The sequence below is a fragment of the Seriola dumerili genome, unplaced genomic scaffold (assembly GCF_002260705.1).
Source record: "Seriola dumerili isolate Sdu_G_001 unplaced genomic scaffold, Sdu_1.0 BDQW01000822.1, whole genome shotgun sequence".
In the NCBI taxonomy this organism is placed as follows: Eukaryota; Metazoa; Chordata; class Actinopteri; order Carangiformes; family Carangidae; genus Seriola; species Seriola dumerili.
In genome coordinates, this window is record NW_019175077.1 from 596,028 (window position 1) to 617,867 (window position 21,840).

Below are 21,840 nucleotides of genomic sequence, written 5' to 3' on the forward strand. Positions count from 1 at the left end.
CAGAATTAAGTGGAATTTCCTTTGGATGTCAGGGTCTTGAATCAGGCAGACAAATTAAGAAATTCAGAATTTCCACATCACAAAAATTGAATTAAACTGAATTAATTTATCTCCCCAACATTTTTTTTTCTATCATCATTACACAGTCTATAGGCAATAGCAGCCAGACGTGCAATGGATCTGTTGAACTAAAAAAAAAAAATCAAATTAGAAAAATTAATATATGCCACCATTCAGTTATTGGCTCGACCATACTGAGAGTTACTAGAATTTATGCGACAACATACTGAGCTGAATTTTTTCAGACTTTCGTGTCTGAGTTTCCTGGATGATCATTGAACCTATTTTGGAGTTTGGCTGCAATATTTAGTCACAGGCAACCTCTGCTCACAGAAACCTGAACCAATAGCTCGGCTCTCTACAGTGCATCTTGGTGCTAATTATATTTCCCCAGTACGTGTACAGATGCTGTGCAGCATTAATGGCACACGAATATAATTAGGGTTAAGGTGTAATAGGTGAGTCATCCCCGAGAAAGAGGCCAGTCAGCTCCTCTGTTTACATGTAACTCTTGCACAGAGACGGAGAGTGTTGCAGGGTGGACAGAGGAATAGATTGCAACAATGCAATGCAACAATGTTGACTTATAGCTCATTACATTTTTAGGTAGGCTATAACAAATGCAACAGACTGACAGCATGCTCTGCAGGCACGCCTGATCCTTATAGATCCTTCATGTTAAACATGAATCCACCCGCACTGAAGTGATTGATGCTTTGGTTAAAATTCGTGGATTTCCCTAATCTTCAACAGACTAAAACAGCTTCTTTTACAAACCCTGACTCCTTCAAAAAAAAATAACCTTCACTTTTTGAATGTCTTATTTTGGAAATAAAAACAAATCAGGCACAAAAATCGATAGAGCCTGTGATAAGCTCTTGCTGTCTTGTAGCCTTATAATCCTCATTGCAATAAATCGAACACCAGCCTTTTCACAGGGCCTTTAAACAACTAAAGTAAAACGAGACCATTGTTGGCACCTGTCCGTCTTACATGTTGCTTTTGAAAATGTGTTCCCTCGTTGCTGACAGTGCACCCATTTTCCAAGGTCATATTACTGTACCGTCTTCTTAAAGGGAATGAGCAGTCGGGGCAGTGGAGGGGGGAATAATAATTTAGAACAGTGACTATCCTTCTGTATTCACCTTCAGCCAGCCAAGTTCGAATTATAAAAAGGACAATAGAATAAGATAAAATAGAACATATTCTAAAAGAGGTGAAGATCAGCGTTTCTAGCACTTTATTGAAACAATGTCCGTCAGTGGTACAGCAGAAGTTGTCAATGATTTTTCGTCTTGTGACCTCAGTAGAATACAAGATTTATAAATGAAACTTGGCACAACTCAAACATGTTTTGGTCATAAGGTTTAAAGGTTAAAGGTTATCCAGTTATTGAATGGGAAACATCAGCTCGCTGCTTTTGGCTCGTATATGACACCTTTGACAGTTTCATACGTTTCATACTGACTTCAAGAGATTACAGGTTAACAGCCTGTAACATTTGGGCAAATAATGCGTCTTTCAAATATTCAGAGATTTTTTGTAAGATTGCTGTCTGTGTCAGACTATTAAGAAGGGTAAAAGGGTAAAAATATTGATTGATTGCTTCAGCAAGTCATCAGCAGCCTAACTTTCATTCTGAAGGAATAAAAAAATCTGCGTTTTGAGCTTTAAATATTTAAAGAATCAACATGGTAATGAAAAGCAAATGTTGACCTGAGGCCAGCTGTTCAGTTAGGCAATAAGGGGAGACACTGAAACAGAAGGGTTAGGCTACTGTAAATAGAAAGAGTTCATTCGTGTGGCTGTGTTGTTTTTACTACAAAGTTATAGCCTATTATATTGAGAGTTTTATTTTTGAAGGAATTGGATAAACGTATAACGAGGCTTCAAATTTTAATTCAAAGGCGGCATATGATCAGGAACATTGAAGATTCCTACAGTAACCTATGTGTGAATAGGAGATAGTCTGTTGCAACTCAAGTTTGATGTCAGGCTTATGACGCATGGTCACGCTGACAAAAATATGATGATGTAATATGATGTAAGAGACGGTGGGGGGTGGGAATTAAACGCGGGGATGCAGGTCGCGATAAGAAACATATCTTGGAGGAAAAACTAAACAGCAGCGAGAGAGTGAATAGTGATCTATTTCCCAACACGACCTGGAGCCGGAATGGACTTTGGACAAAGCGCGGAGTCAGAGGTCACTCCGATAGCTGCAGCGTGTGTGGCCGCCTTCTCATTTCTAGATAATGAACGACGGGCATTCCCGAAGATCTCGCTTGGTGCAGCCTAAAATTAATATAGTAATTTATAAAAGCGATGCGTGGTGCATCCACGGGCAACAACTGAAAATAATCAAAGTATTTAACCCATTAAATGCTGCTGGTGGTATATAAAAAAAAAAAAAACCCAAAACAAAACAAAAAAAACAAAAACAACAAAAAAAAAAGTGCAGACGCTTATAGAGCCAGACTAAACAGAACAGACAGGGATGTTGGCTGCACTGAAGTTCCAGTGCATAAATGCATGTTAAAAAAAAAGGATAAAAAGAAACAATTGTTGAATAATTTTCTGAAACATTTGCCACAGAGGGGGTTTTCCTCTGATCTACACTTGAACTACACACCAGATATTCACTCTAAAGTGTGCCCATATAAACCACATGATAACCACCTAGACTAAAGGATTAGTGTTTCAAACAGTTTAGCTGCACACTGAAGAGCAGAAGCTATACACCACTGAAGCACATCTACATGCAATACAATGCTACACTTTATAATGCATTTATGGTTTTTCAATGCAAAAAGGCATTTCCTGTCTTTGTAGAGTTAGTTGTCATGGCTTTCCAAGTCTAGACTTCTTTACACACTGATTGCACATATTTTACCCTGACATAATGGAAATTTAAAAGTGACCTACTCTGCTCACTAACACTCTACCTCATGACTGCCTCAAGACTCGAGATGGGAAGTTCCCCACATGAGAAACAACAGCAGAGGCACATGTAGTAGAAAATATTTTGAACAAGATGACTGAATTAAACTGTTGCAGGTTTCAATGGACAGCATAGACGGTGCAGAAAACTACATGGACAAAGTGTTTGAGATCAGACCGGAAAAGGATGAATGGTTCTTTCAGTTTCCTCAAGTCAAATGTACAGTGAGTGTACAAAATGTCTGAGTAAAACAATCGCTCAAAATCCATTATTTCAGCTACTTATCTTGATCTGTATAAATAGATTTAACAAGTGAAATCAATGTGAGACATCTGGTTTTTACTGGTTTCAACTCTTCAGTGTACTTAATGAAAAGAGCAGCTGAAACTCATATCAACATGAAGACTGAGTTAAATTGTAACATGTTTCAGCAGGTGCTGTGGTATAACCATTGTTAGCAAAACTGTATAAACAACACTTTTGAAATGAAACTGTGAAAAAGTCGGTGCTACGTTCAGTTTAGACCAGAAGTGCACAGTGGTTATACAGATGCTGCGCATCCTTTTACACAACACACGTCTCAACTGTCTTAAAAAATCCTCCATCCATTCAGTTGACACTTTAACAGGAAACCCTAATATGACACATTAGGTTTAAACTGGTATCAGCTCTTCAGGCTACCTAATGAAAACATGATGTCAACATGATGTCTGGAAACTGTAACAGGTTTCAGTTGGCACTGTATATCAATGAGCTGAGCAGCAAAACTATATAGACAACACCTTATTACGATGTAGGAGTGAGGCTGCCTTCTCTCTACACAAGAGGAAGTACAGCAAATGTACAAAACACCTGGATGATGTATGTTGTTTCACACTCCACATCTTGACTGTCTCATCAAAAATCCCCCCCATCTGTCTTTTCATCTCCTATGTGATCTGTATGTGATGTAGCATGGGAAATGATAGAGAATCTAGGTTTTAGCTGCAAGGTTTCAGATCCACATTGAACTTAATGAGAGAATAACTGTCCTTAACAGTTTGTTCATTCATATCCAAATATCATTATAGTGTAATACAAGATTTTCTATATAGAGGTGAATGTGGGATGATAATATGTGTTTTTAAAGACTACAAAATACACCAGGGTTACAGATGTCTATTAGACTTCAGTGGTACACTATCTGTGAAGGATGTTTTTGTTTCAGTTTAAGTTGCATCGGGTAAAAAAAACTCACACACTTTAATTACTGAATTTATTTATTAATTTATGAATTAAATAATAGCAGCTATAGCAAAGCCTCATCATTTCAACTAACACTTTTTGGCCCCTGAACCCACTTTGGAAGAGTTTGTCTTTAGCCTCTTTGCTGTACGCTACTGTGTGTGTGTGTGTGCACTGTTGCTAAAGCAGCAAAGGTTCCAATCGCAACAATAATGAAGCCTCGATTTAGAGCAGAATCGTGGATCGCTCCCTGAATGTCCTTCCTGGGATCCCCAGTGATTTCTCGACATATGCCAGCCCTGTCTCAGCTCCTCGGCTCAGCCCTCTGCTGCTCCACACGCAGCATCAGCTGATCCGTCACGTGGTCTGGTGTCGTGGGTCACCCTTTGCAAAATGGAGTTGTCTGAGTCTGTGCAGAGAGGGTTACAGTCTCTAGCCGACCTGTCCGTCTTCGACCAGAGCGGCTTCCAGGTGCTGGTAGACGCGTCTTTCCGGAGTCTGCTCTCCTCTCACGCGGACCCCGGAGTCCTCGGTGAGCTGCCGCCTCTCCCCGCCGCCGCTGCTTTTGTCTCCGCCGCTGCTTCCGGTTTCTCTCCGTGTGGATGTGTGGAGGAGCTGCCTCGATGTTTTGCGGATTTTAACGGCTCTGCTCTCTTTCTCACTCCCTCTCTTTCTCTCTCTCTGCGAGTTGCTCGACGCCGGATCCCCCGTGTTTACATTACGATCTTTAATGAGGCGAGGTGGCTCAGCACACAGCCGCCTATCAGCTGCACTACAGCGATCTTAGCTCTCTCTCTCTCTCTCTCTCTCTCTCTGCTGCCTATTTAACATTCAGCAGCAGTCACACAATCACACGGCCACTCGGGATGCCTTTTGTCATTATAACTGGCATCAAGTCTACTCAGCATATTAGAAAGACTATGTTGGACCATTTAAATCACCATCGGTCAAAACTGATAATGGCTACACACCCGATTGTTCGTTTTGAAACCAACAGTGCTCTGTATATTGTTGTGTTCAGTGCTCGGCTTCGGATGGAAGCAGTAAATAGAGCTAAAATGATGCAAAAATGATAACAGAATTTAGTAGGCTACCTTACGCTTACAGCTCCTACTCTGTCATGACTGTTTCGGTTGTTTTCACGCATCATGTGTCCAACTTTTGCAGCATCACAGCTCAGTTTAATGGCAGAATTATTTAGAAAGTGAAATGTTGACTATACAAATAAACAAAGGACCCCCCCCTCCCGCCCCCCCGTCCCCGGCTGATGCAGCTGAGGGGCCTATTCACATGCAAATCATCATTGATTTCCATTCCACACGTCAATCTGGAGAACCCGAGTATGGATCGCAAACCTACATCATTTCCACCAATCAAACGCGTCTGTTCTGTCTACGGCGAGAACGAGGCTGCATGTTAGCAATAACAACAGAGTGGCATCATCCTCACATGCTTTTTGTTTGTTTGTTTGTTTGTTTGTTTGTTTGTTTGTTTGTTTTCCAGATCAGCCCGAGTTTAAGCGGATCGACCAGATCCTGCTGAAACAGAGTCACACTGCAGCGACCACCTTCATACTGGAGGCGGTCAAACAAAACGCAGATAAGTCAACCATAAGGTAGGTGACACCAGGCAGAGGAAGGTTTCCTGCAACGTTTGCTGCTGCTACTGTAACCCACAACACATGCTTGTGATGAATTTCTAAATATAGGCTTATTAGTTGTCAGTACATGGCTATGAAAACTCTGCTCATGTTACACGGTGTGACAGGAAACAGCCTATCTGATGACATGTAGGAACACCATAATGTTATCTGCTCATTGCATCTCCCAAGAGACCGTGAACCTGTGTGAGATTGCTGCAGGAAATGGAATGAATTAAACGTGTGAAATGTTTTTCTTCATTGCCCTTACAACTACAAGAAACTATGAAACGCTCAAAATATTGCATGTAGACTGCATTTAAAATACTGCAAAGCAATGTGATTCGCTGGAGGTTATAGAGCTGAAATTAGCTGAGATGCTTGATGTGTTCTTAATGTGTGGCCTGTATGTCAGATGGGATGCCCTGCTTGAGTAACAGTAGCAATCTTAGCATAGATAAACAGCCGGGTCTAGTTAGAGGTAGTTTGGGGGGAATTGAAATTATTAAACAACTTATTGAGCAACAAATTGCCTGGGAAGCAGTATTCCCTGCAAGTTCTATGAAACAGCAAATGGATGCAAATGAGTTTAAATGAGCTTCTCACAATTGTCAAACATTTTGCCATTTCTTGCCATTGTCTTTGAGTGTTTTTGTAATTAGAGAAAGTGTTATCACCCTCAGAGCTGGGTGTTCAGGATGTAGAGGATAAACCTCCGTGTGTGTGTGTGTGATCACCAAAAAAACAAGCACCAATGTACAGCTACAGAATCCTTTAGACCTCTTGAAATTTTCTTTTCCTTTTTTGTTTGCTTTTTTTTTAATGCTATGTTTAATAAAAACATGCTTTTAGGTATATTTAGGTTAAGGCTGGACTTGGTGTGTGATTGGAAAAACCTGTGTTTACTTGGACAATACAGACATCAACATTCAACCTATAGGACTAAATTAGGACTGGCATATTTGTTTCCCTGTGATCTATTTTCTGGGAAGGGAAAAATGCATAGGTTACGATGAAAATGTCAGTGTAGTAACTATTCCAAAATGAAAGTGTGACGTAAATGCAGTTTTGTGAAATCAACTGCTGAAAAAAGTGGGTTTTTTTTTTTTTTTTTTTTTTTGTTCTTACAGCTCCTGCCTTGAAGAACTTACATTCAGTGCAGAGAGAATAGAAATATTCTATAGTGCATATCAGGTACATTTCAAACAATGTTGCACATATTAAATCTTTTTTTTTTAATTTTAATGTGGTGTTGAAGTTGTGGCAGACTCACAACACAATGATGCTTGTTTTGTTTTACAGAAACATAAAAAAGAACTGGGACGTCTATTAGCAAGGTAAGCCTGAGATGCCTGGTGCTTGGAACTGTCAGAGAGAGAGAGAGAGAGAGAGAGAGAGAGAGAGAGATTTGTGGAGGTGATGTTATTTTTGAGGTGAAAAGGTTGTTTTACTCAGACTGATCATGTCCTCGAGATGACACCGGAACACCAATAAGATGTTTTTAAGATCTATGTTTAGCATTGCAGAATTATTACCGATTTTACACATTCATGGTTTATTGATGATTTCAAGCTGGAGGTCATAATTTGTCCAAATTTTATTCGACTCTACAAAACCATTAATGACATCAGATGTGGAGGAAAAAAAGGCAGGGGTGGACATAAATAAATATCATAGTTTTGACAGGATGTTTGAGAAAAAAAAAAAAAAAGGGTTTGAAAAATAAGGGGAGGAGCAAGCAGCTCAGCACCAAACAGAGAGGGTCTTTCTGGATTTGCGTGTCAGGTCCAAAAGGATGAGCAGCGTGATTTAATGCAATGTAAATGCTGCTTTATTGACGCTCCATAAACAAAGGTTCTTTGTGACCACAAGTGCCACAATGTCTCCAGACTGATTTGAAAACAGTTGCAGGCAAATTGTCTAATTCCAATAAACAGAGAAAGCCTTCTGATCACTCACAAATATTTTAGCAGACACACAACTTTGGAACATGTGCGTAAATAATCTGAAATCACCGGTTTATTACTGTCTAAATGCTGAGGAGATACAGTTCAATTTCTGCTTCTCCTTCATCAGTTTGAGCCTTGGCTTGCCTCTGCCATGAAGTGCAGCCGTTTTAGATTTATGACAATTAATAAAGTGATATATATATGAATCCTTGCTCGTTTTCTCTATGATCCCTCAAAAAGCAGATACAACAATGTATTTTGTCTTTCTCCTGTAGCATAGGAAGGCGAGCACCTCAGATTAACGACGTTTCATGGCGTCTGCAGTACCACACGAAGGTATATCAGACACTTTCTGGAGCATTTATTTGATATATGTCACAAAATATCTAAGTTTACTAAAAATGTTCTTCCCGACAGAACGGACAGGTCGATAAGGTCAACGAGCCTTTCTACTCGATTTCACTGAACGCGGAGGTAACTCTCAAATCCAGCTGCACTTTTCCACACACACACTCACACACACGCACACACGCACACACACACACACGCACACACACACACCTCCACTTCCACGGCTTTTCCTGCATGTATGGGTGTGTTTCTGAGGGTAAAACAATGATCGTGGTTTGTTCCTTTGTTAGAACGAAGGATCCTCGGAAGATATCAACTTCACTTGCACAGTGGAGCAGCTACAGGTATGGGAAATGATTGTACACACTTGCTTGTCTTTTGTGGACGTCAAACGGCATCTGCTGCTCATCTGTTAGTGTAATCCCACAGTCGGACTTTCTTGCAGTTGCGCCTTTACGCATCACATTCAGCCTCCTTATCAGCAAACAAAAATGAAAGAGGGAGACTTGTTGAGCTGATTGCTGTAGGGTACTTTTCTTCTTCAAACAGTGCATCTCCCAAACAAATTACACGTGTTAAATTTTTATCAGTGTATCTGCGAGTTCCACATAATAAATGAAAGGACTACTGGGAACTTCCTGCACATAAAAGGGAACAGTCCATGTCTTTGGATGTGGTCACGTTGCTGCACCCAAAATAAATAATAGGCTACAATAAATGGGTCTTACAGAAGCTGAAAGATTTGTACTGATGATGATGCATTAAGCTGACCTATGAAGAAATGTATCACTATTGCTTTTATAAAATGACAAAGTTCCCTACATTCGCCTGTTTAACGTTGCACTGATGTGTGGGCTGCAGCCAGATTCACAACAGTTGGTAAATTCAGTTCGGGACGTCACCTTCAGGCTCAGTGACTCTATCCAGACTCAATTTAAAATTCTCAACACAGACTAATTTAGTCTAAATCTTATTTATACTGAGGTTAATTCTGAGCACTTTTTTCCAGTGAATATTTTAGTTTATCTCTGCCGGATACGTTGCTGCGTTTTTTTTTTTTTTTTTTTATTCCCAGTGAATATAACCAGTGGTTCCTTGTTTTCAGGATTTGGTGGGAAAGTTGAAAGACGCTGCCAAGAGTGTGGAGAAAGCCAGTCAGATGTGATGCCGGTGTCCAGTTTCCTCGCCCTGAACTTCACCGGTTTCCAGCGGCATTGCTTCCTCTTCTTCATTTTCTAACTTGATTTGTGCCTGAGATTGACATGACATGTATGAGACAATTATCATTCCAAATTGTGTTTCAATTAAAACCGAAAAATAAAATCCTCCTTCTACTTTGATTTCACACCTTGGTTTGTTCACACAAAAACACAGGTCCATTGTGTTTTTAAGAAATGTCCTTTTGGTGAGAAGTATTTTAAATAAACAAACCTGATGTCCTTGTTATATTGTAGATGTGTCAGAGAGATGTTTGAATATGGAGCCAGTAAAGTAACTGGTAGGCATGTGTTTTGTCAGCACTTACACCACCCTGAATAGGATTTTTGCCATAGTTGCGTGACAGCAGTGTGTAGGCTATTTTGTGTCCTGCAGCATTTGCTGCAACAAGAGGCTCAGTCCTGTTTTTTCCAGAGGACTCGGGCTGATGGGAGCTATTTTTAAAAGACTACAAACATAGATCTTTGACTTTGTTCACTATAAAAAAAAAATATACAGTCCCCCTTTTTCGACTTTCTCCTGCTTTCTGCTTTCACCTCAGCTGAAAGTTTTCAGCTCCTGAGCTGAAGCACCACAGCGGCTCAGATTCCATAAACATCCGCGATACCTTCATTTTCTGCGGCGCCGGCTGAAGGATAAGGGCTCCAATTCATCAAGTGGAAGTTGAGGCGCATTTCTTTCTTTTTTTTTTTTTTTTTTTTTTTTTTTTTTTGCAGATGTCAGGACAGCCTGTGACAAAGGTTTGACACCAGAGCCATTTGTCACATGGACGTATTTTAACCAAGTGCGTGGGTCTTGAAAGCAACGACCAGCAGAGATTAATAAGGCAGCTGCGCGGTGCTCCAATAGACTTCATGTTGAAGTGAGTGCATTGAGGCATTTTTGACGGTCAAAACGACACGAACGTGTGTGAGTGCGTGTGCTGCCGTTATTTTTAACATCAGAGAGGCGAGGGCACTCCATCAGCCGCCTGGTCTACTTTCTACATGCCCCTGATCATGGAGCTCTTGGAGCCAGGATATATCAGCGCCTTTAATATGGCTTTACCTGATGAAAAGTGTAACAAACTAGGCTACATGAATGTGTGGTAGCCTATGGCTTATTTAAAATCATGCGTCATACATTAGAAAGAGCAGAATTCACCGACAGGAGTTTTTAGGCGCCTTTAAGCAGCTGCCCGGTCTCATATCAGCTCAAATAAAGCACAAGCTGCTGAGTGGTTTATGGGATTTAGTCGTTAATAACATATTCATATGTACATGCGTGTGTTTTGTGTGTTATTTTATATCGTGCGTAGTAGATCATGAGAAACAGAATACACCGACAGTAATTCCTAGGCACCCTTAAGCAATGAGACCACGTGACCAAAGCGGGGCGGTCGAACTACAAGCCATTTTGGGGACGGTGTCAGTTTCCACTGAGCACACACACACTGCTGCATATTACTGGGGGTGAAGCGAATGTTTTGGAGGCAAAGTTATCGGTGCTGAAGTGGGAACCTTTCCGAGCCGAAGCCGGGGGAGCGGGCTCTTGTGAAGCCGCAGATCGGATACGCACACGGCGCATACGCGGAGAGGAAAAGAGGAGTTTTTATTCGCACATCTGAAATGCGCTCTGGTCCGCCGTGCGCTCTCCGCCACTGACAGCGTCTGCAGCCTGCTTCAAGATGGCGGCTCGGCTCCTATTCATTTTCTGCTGATCGCCTCCCAACTTTCATTGTCTATTCGCCTCAAGACCCACCGATTCCCAGCCGAGTCTCCAGGTATGTCTTATTCGATATCGTCTCTAACTAACGGGGGCAGAAGGGGAGGTTTGGGGTTTGTGCTTTTGTGTTTTTCTACGCACCGATCCAGCGGTGGATGTGGAGCTTTCAACGGTGGCTGCAGCGATCACCGACGTGGAGCTCCGTGTGTGTCTGCGCACCACTTTTTTTTGCAAAAGATGTTCCCCGCTCGGGCACAGACGTGAATTAAGATCCACGCACACCCTCAGTTGCATTATCTACTCCTCAGTAACGTGTCCGTATAAGTTGATAGCGGTTGGGGTTTGTATTGCGTCGTTTGGATTTAGGTAAAGTGGGAGATCTCAGGCGAACCAGGCTGGGTTGGCTGAGATGTTAACAGTAGCAAGTGCTCCAAACGGTCCTTCTATGCTCCTGTGTCCATACAGCGTCCTCATGTTATAGAGTTGAGATGTCTGGGGTGTTATGAACTGGGTGTTATGTTGGTTTTGGGTGATAATGAGCAAATGTTGGATTTATTAACTTAACTTGGATTGCTCCCACGAACGTGACAAGGAGGCGAACCATTTCAATTGTGCATAAATGTTTCATGACTGCTTCTTAGGAAACGCTGGATCGCTGTTAAACACGCACCGTGGCTGCTTATGTCTTGGTGTATGATTATCTGGATTAAGAGGGATGGTTGAGTTTTTGAGAAATTAAAAAAAAAAAAAAAAAAAAAAAAGTAGCCTATGGGCGACTCGTCGGCCAGGATACAAAGGGCTGGCTGTGTCTCACCAAGCAGCGACAGCATCGGTAAATTCCCTTAAATTCACACGAGCTGTGTCCAGCATAGACTGTTTATTGACACTAAAGCTCATTATGGATTTCTATATTTTCTCTTCCATATATTGAATGCTGGTGCATTGTGTGAGTCAGGTCACACAGGACTGACAGACAAGGAGCCAAGGCTTTTCCCTCAAAGTGGGGGAAAAATTATCATTTTACCCATGAATGCTGTTGGGGACCCTGTGTGTGGTTAATGGTTTAAAATTAATGTATTTCACCCCCCCACCCCCCCTACCCCCTCCCCTCAGCCGGGACTGCAGGTTGACAGCCTCACAGGTCTGTGAATAGAAGTGATAATGTAGCCTAACAGACTAGATGGCTTACAGTGTGTAATGAGAACCACTCAACACACTGAATAAAAGTTATTCCTTTGTATTGACTTTATTAAGTTTCAGTCATATGGGCGATTAGGAATCTCCACTTATTTAATTCACGCTTTTCTCGATTCACTGACAGCGGTTTAATATGAGCTCTTGGTTTTTCCCATTGCCGATTTTAATTGGGTTATTTCCAGCTGCTGTTGATTTAAGTGTAAGGGGAACCTTTACAAGAGGAACTGGTCTCGTTTGGGAATAAATGAGGTGGGCAGCACTGTGGGTCACTGCACGAGCCCAGAGAAATCTCTAAATTTGTTGTTGCTTTATTGAGAGAATTAAAGGTTCAGTAGCTGCTCTGAATTAATTAATGATATCATCACTGAGCCTATAATTAAACGTAGCTATCCATTTAAAAAGAAGACGTGTGGTGTATAGTTTACATCTATGTGCAATCAACGTTTCTATATTCAGAGCTGAATCCATCATGAAAATCCTGAACAGACCTGCTGTATAGCGTTTGTTGCCTGGTGCTGCAGCAGCCATTCAGCAGCTTTCGTTCCCACCATGAATGAACTTTATTTGGGTTTGGATTTATGGAGTGATTGACTTGAAGTCTTATAAAGTGAGCACGCAGCTCCCTGAGGACAGAAGGAGAGCAGTTGTCCAAACACCAGTCAATCGATTAATGGCGCAACAGGCTCCCCTGCATATATGTGGACATTATCCATCATTATCCATGTGTGAGGCATCCTTTGAACTGAGTCGCTGTCCAAACTTGCCTGCAGTGGTCTGTTCAGAGGCGGCCAGGAGAGGTCGGTTGGAGCATTGAAACCGGCCGGGACTCGGGCACGGTGCCGGCTGGGGCTCCATAAAGTAACAGTGTGGGTTCAGAGCTGGGCTGCCTGGCTGTCATCCAGCGTTTAAAGAGGGTCAACTCCTCATGTCCAGTCTAAAGGCTGCATTTAGACTCTTAATGGCTCTGTTTTTATTTCTTCAAATGACAGCAATGGGCGCCCTGATAGTCGTTAAAGCACAGCCTTTATTATTATGCGCCGGCGCGGACGATTGTTTTCCAACCTTCCAGGATAAATTTACCTCATGGCTCATAAATATTGGAGAAAATGAGAAACCGATGATACTTTTTCTCTGGGTGACTTGTTTCACTGACTGAGCTTTTTGTGACTCAACAGAACCGGGTTTTGTGAAGTTAAAAGCCCATTGGCACAAAGTAGGCTACAGGCAAGGGTGGCGTTTAATAAAGTCTCCGCGTGTGACTTTATCCGACAATGGCGCAGAAATAAATAAGTGTCGATCCAGTGTGCGCTTCAACTTCAGCGCAGTCGCTGCTGTCTGGCCATGTTGGTGCTGCACGGTGCTGGTTATCGCACACACGCCATGAAAAACACGGCGCAAAGCGAACGAGAATAAAGCTGAGGTTATTCTCAGAGTTGGACACACACACGCGCGCGCGCGCGGGCACACTCCTTCTTTGTGGTCCATAAAGATCTGGGGAACGTGTATAAACGCGTCGGATAGTGGCTTTATTGGCCCCCTTTCGAAGGAATCCCCGCAGCCCGTTGAACCGATACGGGCTTTTTTTCCTCCACAAAATGGCAGCCGTGCTGTCGGCAGCCTGGCAGTCCAGCCGCTGTCTTGTGTGCGCGGAGGGGACGGGGGAGCCTCCGGTCCCTGCCTGTTTCCCGCTCTGCACACCGGCAGCTCGCCGTGTTGTTGTTTTGGTTTGACATCCTGCCTTGTTCTGGTCACTGGCGATCAGCCATGTGGGCTAAAAAGCAAAAGGAGTTGCCATAGAAACGCTCAGGTTTCCCCACCAGCCTGTGTGGCACACCTGACGCAGTGAACTGGTGTCTCCTATCATACCCCCCCCCCCTCACCACCCCCTCCCCCTTTACACCCACCCTCAGCCCGGGGCGCCGCTGTCCCCGTGCCTGGTATTAATTTCCACCAACATTTTCCAATTTCGGTAAAATGTTTGGTTATAAACTGAAGCTTTCACCAACAAAATCAGTTTTTCTCAGAGATAAAAGACGCAGATTCCTGTGATTCCCCTAAAGCCTTTGACGCTGTATTGCTCTGATTTGTTTTATTTTCAGTACGTTCTCACAGGTTTCTGTCAGAGAAGTCTCGATATTGGTTTTCTAATTTAAAATTAAAGCTGGACTCACGCGGGCGGGTGAAAGTGCCATGCTACGCATTCAAACACCTAACTATCACACCCATCCGATCTGGCAGATTCGATTGAGTCCAAATGTGGAGATATGAAACCTGCGATTTTCTGCGCCATTACTCATTTTTGGAACAGAGAAACGCTTTGATCTGAGCTTGTTTCGTGCTGATTGCCAGGGCTTGCGCTGTTCCTCTGATGCTGATTTAAGTTGAACGGAAGGAGAGGAGCGCGGAGCTCCATCGATCTCTCTGTAGAAGTGATTGATTTATATTTATTCACCGCGCCTCTGTCAGGTGACTCCGTGGTGCTGCCGCCTATCAATCTGCCACCGAGCACCTTCCCCTTTTGGTTATTATTGGATTAGCATAAAAGATGATGTTGCTTTAACACAGTCAAACAAACAGCAGCCTTTTCCAAATGGTCTGCCTCGCGCTGTAAAAGAAACCTGCAGCTCCTCTGATGCCTCCTCGCCTGCCATGCACGTATTGTTTTGACTATATCTGTTTTGTTTTTTTGTTTGTTTGTTTTGTTTGTTTGTTTTTCCACGCAGGATTGTTGTTCCTTTCTCTCACCATGCATCGAACCACCAGGATAAAGATTACTGAGCTCAACCCTCACCTCATGTGTGTCCTGTGTGGAGGATATTTCATAGACGCAACCACCATAATCGAATGTCTTCACTCATGTAAGCAAGCCCACAGAAACAATGGCTCTACTCTGGTTGTGGAGGGAAAATGAAAACATGGAAATGTCACCGCTGATAGAATGTGTTGCAGGAAGTTATTCCTTAAAGGAGTCTTTCTTACATATTTTCCCTGCACATATACTTTTATTTCAACTTTTTGCTGCTGCAGTGTTAATGCTAAAGTGATTTCTCATTAGCAACAAGCCCTTAAACCAGATTTACCAATAGCCTATCAGTTTAGATTCAGGATATCCTTTCAGAAGAAATCTGATTTTGACTTTTTTTTTTTTTTCCTTCTTTGTCTATCGTTTGCAGTCTGCAAGATGTGCATTGTGCGCTACCTGGAAACCAGCAAATACTGTCCCATCTGTGATGTACAAGTGCATAAAACAAAGCCTCTCCTCAACATTAGGTGAGAACTATAGTTACTGAATTCTTTGCCCCATGTTGCATCTTTTTCCCTTTGTTTTTAAATGTATTTTGTATCTATTGTTAGGCAAAGGTAAAGGTATCTTTTCTTAGTTTTGTGGAGCAAACAATCTTTGTTTCTCTTGTGCCTCGTCATGGTTTTACTTGCTGCACATTAGAAGGTTTTGTAAATACTCTTTCTCGTATTTAAAGAATTTATTTTCATGCATTTGTAATATTCAGCAACCATGACAAAAGTTTGAACATTCTTTGTTTCCTGTTTCTCGCCTTTTGTGGTTTCCCCCTTTGTTTCTCCATTGAACAGCTGGATCAGCCAGTAATCGGTTTAAAATATTCAGACATAAGGAACACTTGCAGACCTCTTGTATGATATGTGTGCGATTTCCCACAGCCTTTAACAGCAGCTAAGGACGTCTGTGTGTTACATACAGTTGTATGTGTGCTGTAATGCAATAACTTAGGAGTATTTATCTCCAAGCACAGCATTTACAAACAAGAAAACCAGCTTTTCAGTCGTTAGCTGTCATTTGTCTTTTTATCCAAACGCTTAGTTGAACATGAATAATACAACCATCTGTATCAGTTCATCAGTCTAGTTTTCAGTGAAAACGTTGATGTATCCAGTATCTCAGTGACATGACTGAAATCTCTCTTCCTCTCTAGGTCTGACAAAACTCTACAGGACATTGTGTACAAACTGGTCCCCGGCCTCTTCAAAAGTAAGAACATGACTGTGAAACAGCCTCTGCATCTCACGTGTCATTTTTACTTTCATTCTGACTCTGTATTCACAAATATTCTCTAGATTTTTCTGATAAGCTGTTTCCTACAGTATTGCACCGCTACAGCCACTGCATTACACACCCCTGTAAGTCAAAAGTAAAGACATAGGATCATATAGAAATTACAAATAAATATGTTTTGATATGGATGCACTTTATTGTTTAAAGCTTGTTTTTTCAGGCTGGTGAGTGTTTAGAATATGTCATTGATCCGATGCTGTACTTTCTGAGGTGATACATGCTGTTATCGTATTGTTTTTGTTACCTTGTAAAGGACTGCTTTTGTTTTGTGTTGCACTGTATATGCTGTTGATAAAACCTGTCAAACTAGGTCCGGCAAAACTCCTCTTGTCACATTGCCAAGTCTTACGCGTTTGTTGCACTTCCTGAAGGTAGAAAGTTATGATAAAATGGAAGTGGGATGTATGTCTGGTTTTTTTAGGCAGAGGCTATTTTTGCTGCATTGAAATAATCCATAATGTAATGTATTGAATCAAACCATTAACTTAGTCAGTTATTACATCAGTACCACTATTCTGATGTAATTTGTCCTGTTGTGTCGAACAAACGTGCTCCGATTTATTGCTGCAAATCACATGGAGAAAAAACAGAGCACCAACAAATGTTGGTTCGTACAGTATTTTCAGCTTTAAAATGATATTCCTGTGTAACCTGAAAATAGACAGACTTGTAATGGCTTTCCTTTCTGGATGTCCTCAGATGAAATGAAGAGGAGGAGAGACTTTTATGCGGAGCACCCTGTAGATGGTGAGTTAGAAACCACGTATTGATGGTCCAATTTCCACTTGGTCACCACAGTGAAGATGAAAACAAAATTTTCCTACTTTTTGGGTGAAAACGATGGTGTTAATTTACCGCTTATCACATGCTTTATTGTAAAGTAGCGTTCCAAAAATATTTCTTCTTCTTTTTTCTTCTACTTTTCTTTTTTTTTTTTTTTTAAACTTCAGTTTCAGTATAGTCACAAGCCCGTCCACATGTGTGTTTTTCTGCAGCTTCAAACGGATCGAATGAGGATCGGGGAGAGGTGGCAGACGAGGAGAAGAGAATTATTACTGATGATGAGATCATCAGCCTCTCCATTGAGTTCTTTGATCAGAGCAGGTAGGCTTCGCCTCTGTGTCCATATTAAAGCAAGTGATTATTTGTTGCAGTAATATTGTTGCAGTGCTACTGTTAATTCTATATATTTATCTTGAAATGCTTGTTCTTAACAGGCTAGAAAAAATGTCATATGCTCCAATGCATTGTGTTTGCATATTATAGAGTTATTCTCTTAGACAAGATACTGCATTAGAAAGGATTAAGTCCAGCCAGAATTATGGTGTTATTGAGTGTTTATGGACACATCCCTGACGCTGGATCAACACACAGCAGGTTATGTCACCCTCCAGTTCACAGTTCCAACTGTCCACAATATATTTCACTTTTTTACTTTGTTTTTGGTTTTGTTCACCTGCGTACTTACCCTCCCATCCAGACTTTATGAAATCATGCCAAGAGATTATTCATTATTTTACTTTATTTTTTCGCAATTTACCAACTTCTTTCAGACACAGGCAATGTCCTTGCAATACTCTATGAACATCATAACAGCTGTAGACATGAGTAGTAAGCTACAGCTACTTCATGTGTCAAATTTAGTTTGAAGGAAAAAAGTAATATTTGTGGGAAGAAAATAGTAAAGCAATTAAGTGTCCTTCTCATTCAAGCGGCTGGTTCTGTAGATCACGTGATGTCCACAAAATCAAATTTTAGATTTTTAGATGTAGTTTTTTTTTTCTTTTTTAAAATAATAATGCAATGTTGTTATTGTATTCAATATGACATATGGACATGAAAAACATGAATACTGCTGATCTTAATATTTTTGCCTTTAATTCTGTGCAGACTGGGAGGTGGAATGGAGGACAAGCAGTGTAAAGATCAGGTACTGCAAGTTGATTTCGGCCACATTCTTTCTCAGCATTATTTTTCTCCTATTAACATCCTTTTTAACCAGGTAAAGATGAAACGTCCTGCAAGCTCCTTTTCTTTCAGCAACTAATGAATATTTAGTTTGCCGCCTCTGCTGAAATCTGTAGACAGTGTTGCTTTCTCCTGAGAGACAACTAGATGGTTTTTTGTAAAGCAAATTCTGTTTCTGATTTTAAGGTGGACCAGCCTGTGTCCTCCGTAACAATTTAGATGAGTAGTCACTTTATATCAATATACATTTAAACAAATATGTATAATTTTGGATGTACATAATCTGCAGGTGGCTAACAAGAGGTACCTGCAGTGTCCAGCAGCCATGACAGTCATGCATCTGAGGAAGTTTCTGCGCAGCAAAATGGACATCCCAAATGCCTACCAGGTCTTTTTTGATCTTTACTTGTTTATTCATCGACAATATTTGTGAATGTAAATTTGTCTTTTCAAGAAAATTGTGATATCAAGACTCATTTTTCAGTGTCTTACTTAATTGCAGTTATATTTAATGTTTTATTGTTTTTTCTTTTCTCTCCAGGTTGAAGTCATGTATGAAGATGAACCTTTGAAAGATTACTACACATTAATGGATATAGCATATATCTACACTTGGAGAAGGGTAAGACTTTTCTGGGCAAAGGGGAGACTTGATTTGGTTTATTCAAACTGCTGCTGAGTCCCATATCCTAAATGTCCTTATTGACCAGTTATTAAAATGTATTATAGAACTGATAGTTTTAAGTCATGTACTTTGTCAGATAAGTTTTGTTAGAATCATGTCCATCTTCATCCGATGGATGTGGATATAATGTAATAGCCTATCTTGTGATTTATTGTTCAAAACTGCTACTATTAACAAAAAATTGTCACTCCATTTTTAAGAGACTTAAAATTACAGCACTGAATATGCAATCAGGTTGTGTTTAGAATTCATTTTGTGCTTTCCCCAGTAAATACTGTACATTGAAACACATACATTTAATTTCATTGTATTGGCACCAATTGCTGCAGTTTTGATAAAGCATAGCCTATAATATATGTGTGTGTGTGTGTGTATATATATATATATTTTTTTTTTTTTAAATATCGGTTTCCACCTCTTTAATGTCTGGTGTCAAAAATATTATTTTTTAGTTATAGTTTTTACATGAAATACTGACTGACAGGAGGCTGCTGAATAGGAAAGAGTTTATTAAGCCTAATTAAACTGTTATTTAAAATAGTATGAAATGTTTATTATCGCCACCACAGAACGGCCCGCTGCCCCTGAAGTACCGAGTCCGACCCAACTGTAAGAAGATGAAGGTGAGCCACGCGCAGCAGGAAGGCCAGAACAGCGCGAGCAGATCCGGACCAGAGAGCGACTCTGCCAGCGACAAAGCCGGGAGTCCCGCCGGGGCTCCGTCCACGTCCTCATCACTGCCGAGCCCCGGCACACCAGCTCAGTCCCCTCACCCGCAGCTCCCACACGGCCCCAATAACGTCAACGGGACCCCAGCCGCCGCCCCTTCGACCCCCAGCCGGTCCTTTACCCAGTTCGGCAGCGGCGGAACCAAGCCCCGGAAGGTTTCCCTGAACGGCTCGTCGACCTCTTCCGGATGACGCGGGGCTCCGGACCGGACCGGACCAGCCAACGCCAGACTCCCGCTCAGCTAATACTGTTTTCATGCCAATGTAGTTCCATTGTGTAGACAATGTTATCTCTCTTTCTCTCTCCATTTGTTGTTATAAATATTACGGCATCATATGTAAGTTTAAACGTAGTGGAATCGGAGACATTTCAAAATAAAATGAATGAGGAAGTTGGGTGGCGTGGGAATTTTAATAAGAAGGCAAATTTTGATGTTGGGGGAGGGGGGCGTTGGAAAGCAGAAGGACAGGCATTTACCCCCTTTTTAAAGCTACATCTTTATTTTACAGAAACGACTGAAGATAGTCTTTTATATTTTCTTTTACGTTTTTCAAATTCAGCGTGTTTATCATGAATATTTCATGTGTGTTGGGATATTTTGAAACTGTCAGTTTAAACATGCATGCTCATGAGAACACTTTTCTTTTAAGAGAGAGGATCCCGCGTGTTTATCTCACAAGTTGGACGGGTTTTTGGAAGCTTTTCAGGCATCAATCTTGTTCCAATGAAAGTTATAGGCTAAATACATTTGTATAGCGCTGTTGGCTTCACGGAAAAATGCCTATGGAGGAAAAATCAACTTTACTTTGCCTTTTACTGAAAAAAAAAAACTTTCTTGTAGCTGCAGTGGAATCGGATTGCTTATCCCCCACGTCGTTAGCACGTTATAAGCAGTTTTAGAGAATCCACGTGTAAATAGAAACAAAATGCATATTTAATCAGCGATGTTCTTATCCCCCTTTGTTCTGAAGGAATGACTTGGGCTCCTGTTCAGCTCCATTTCATGCTCAGTTGACAGATGTTTTGATGTCTCCCGTGTTTTCCGTATTTGTATCGCTCGATTGTATGGACAACTTATTGTATTGTTACTGTTGCACAGTATAAAACATCTAAATAAAACATTTTACACTTACGGAAGAAGTCAACTCGGTTTTTTTTTTTGCGCCGGAAGCTCATTGGTCAGTCTTTGGTTCTCCATGAAATGAATAAAGGAATAATTGATGGGGGCAGACGGTGCAAAGCGCCAGATGTCTGTCTGAATCAGCGCTGATAGATAACTGAGTTAGGCAGGCAGCTCTGAGCAGTCAGGAGGAGGAGATCTGGCCCGTGATCAAATCATGTTTCTGAATAGGCTACATTCAATTAAGATGGAAGCCTTTATCATTGTTTTGTATTGATGATTTATCACACGGGTAACTGCATTTCTCTGCACTGAAATGAAACAGTTTTAATGGAAAATTTAAAATAATATGAAAAATCGAGACTTATAGTCTAATTTGTCTACGAGTCAATAACTTCATTATTTTTCATTCTAAATTTCAGTCTCAAGTGAAGCTGACATTTGCTGTTTGTGAAATCATTAGGCTAAATGTAAGGCATTTTAAAAGTAGACCACTAAACCAACGATTTTTAACGAATTAATAACAATTTCATATAATTCAATTTCCTTTTTTTCAAAATCTTGTGAATTAGGCTAATTATGAAAAGTAAAAATCCAGAAATGTACACACCTGTGATGTTTAAACCACTTATCTGGAGGACCCTACAAAGATTTGTTAATCAAAGTTTTTCAATAAAACCAGATTTAACCTTAATCAGTAAACCAGGCGTGGAGCAGAATTTAAGACGGTGTATAGGTACTGTGGTAAACAGATGAAAGAAAAAAGTACATTATGCTGTTAGTGTATTAACATTTTATTTTGGAAACAAGGTTTCACAGAATAGCTTAATTACTTCCAAATGTAAAGTAGGCTAATAAAACGAAAATATTGCTTGTTCAGATTTAATATATTGTACAGTATATAGTATCTGCCCACTTGCGGCTTAGCTTACCCTGAGCGATAACAAGATTCATTTAATGTAATT

At 40.9% G+C, this 21,840-nt stretch overlaps 2 protein-coding genes across 2 annotated transcripts; both read left to right on the forward strand.

Annotated features, from left to right (window-relative positions):
- The first annotated feature begins 4,584 nt into the window (after nt 1–4,584).
- On the forward strand, nt 4,585–9,504 carry commd3 (COMM domain containing 3). The gene is made up of 8 exons (XM_022766262.1): nt 4,585–4,757; nt 5,729–5,840; nt 6,995–7,058; nt 7,167–7,201; nt 8,089–8,149; nt 8,231–8,287; nt 8,455–8,508; nt 9,270–9,504. Exons 1-8 carry the CDS (start codon nt 4,619–4,621, stop codon nt 9,327–9,329), a joined length of 582 nt encoding a protein of 193 aa, XP_022621983.1. The 5' UTR covers nt 4,585–4,618; the 3' UTR covers nt 9,330–9,504.
- A 1,416-nt stretch (nt 9,505–10,920) lies between these two features.
- On the forward strand, nt 10,921–20,887 carry bmi1 (BMI1 proto-oncogene, polycomb ring finger). The gene is made up of 10 exons (XM_022766261.1): nt 10,921–11,144; nt 15,007–15,141; nt 15,457–15,553; nt 16,234–16,289; nt 17,073–17,120; nt 17,369–17,477; nt 18,264–18,303; nt 18,631–18,729; nt 18,883–18,963; nt 19,596–20,887. The coding sequence occupies exons 2-10, from the start codon at nt 15,030–15,032 to the stop codon at nt 19,944–19,946; spliced, it is 993 nt and encodes a 330-aa protein (XP_022621982.1). The 5' UTR covers nt 10,921–11,144; nt 15,007–15,029; the 3' UTR covers nt 19,947–20,887.
- The last annotated feature ends 953 nt before the right edge of the window (nt 20,888–21,840 follow it).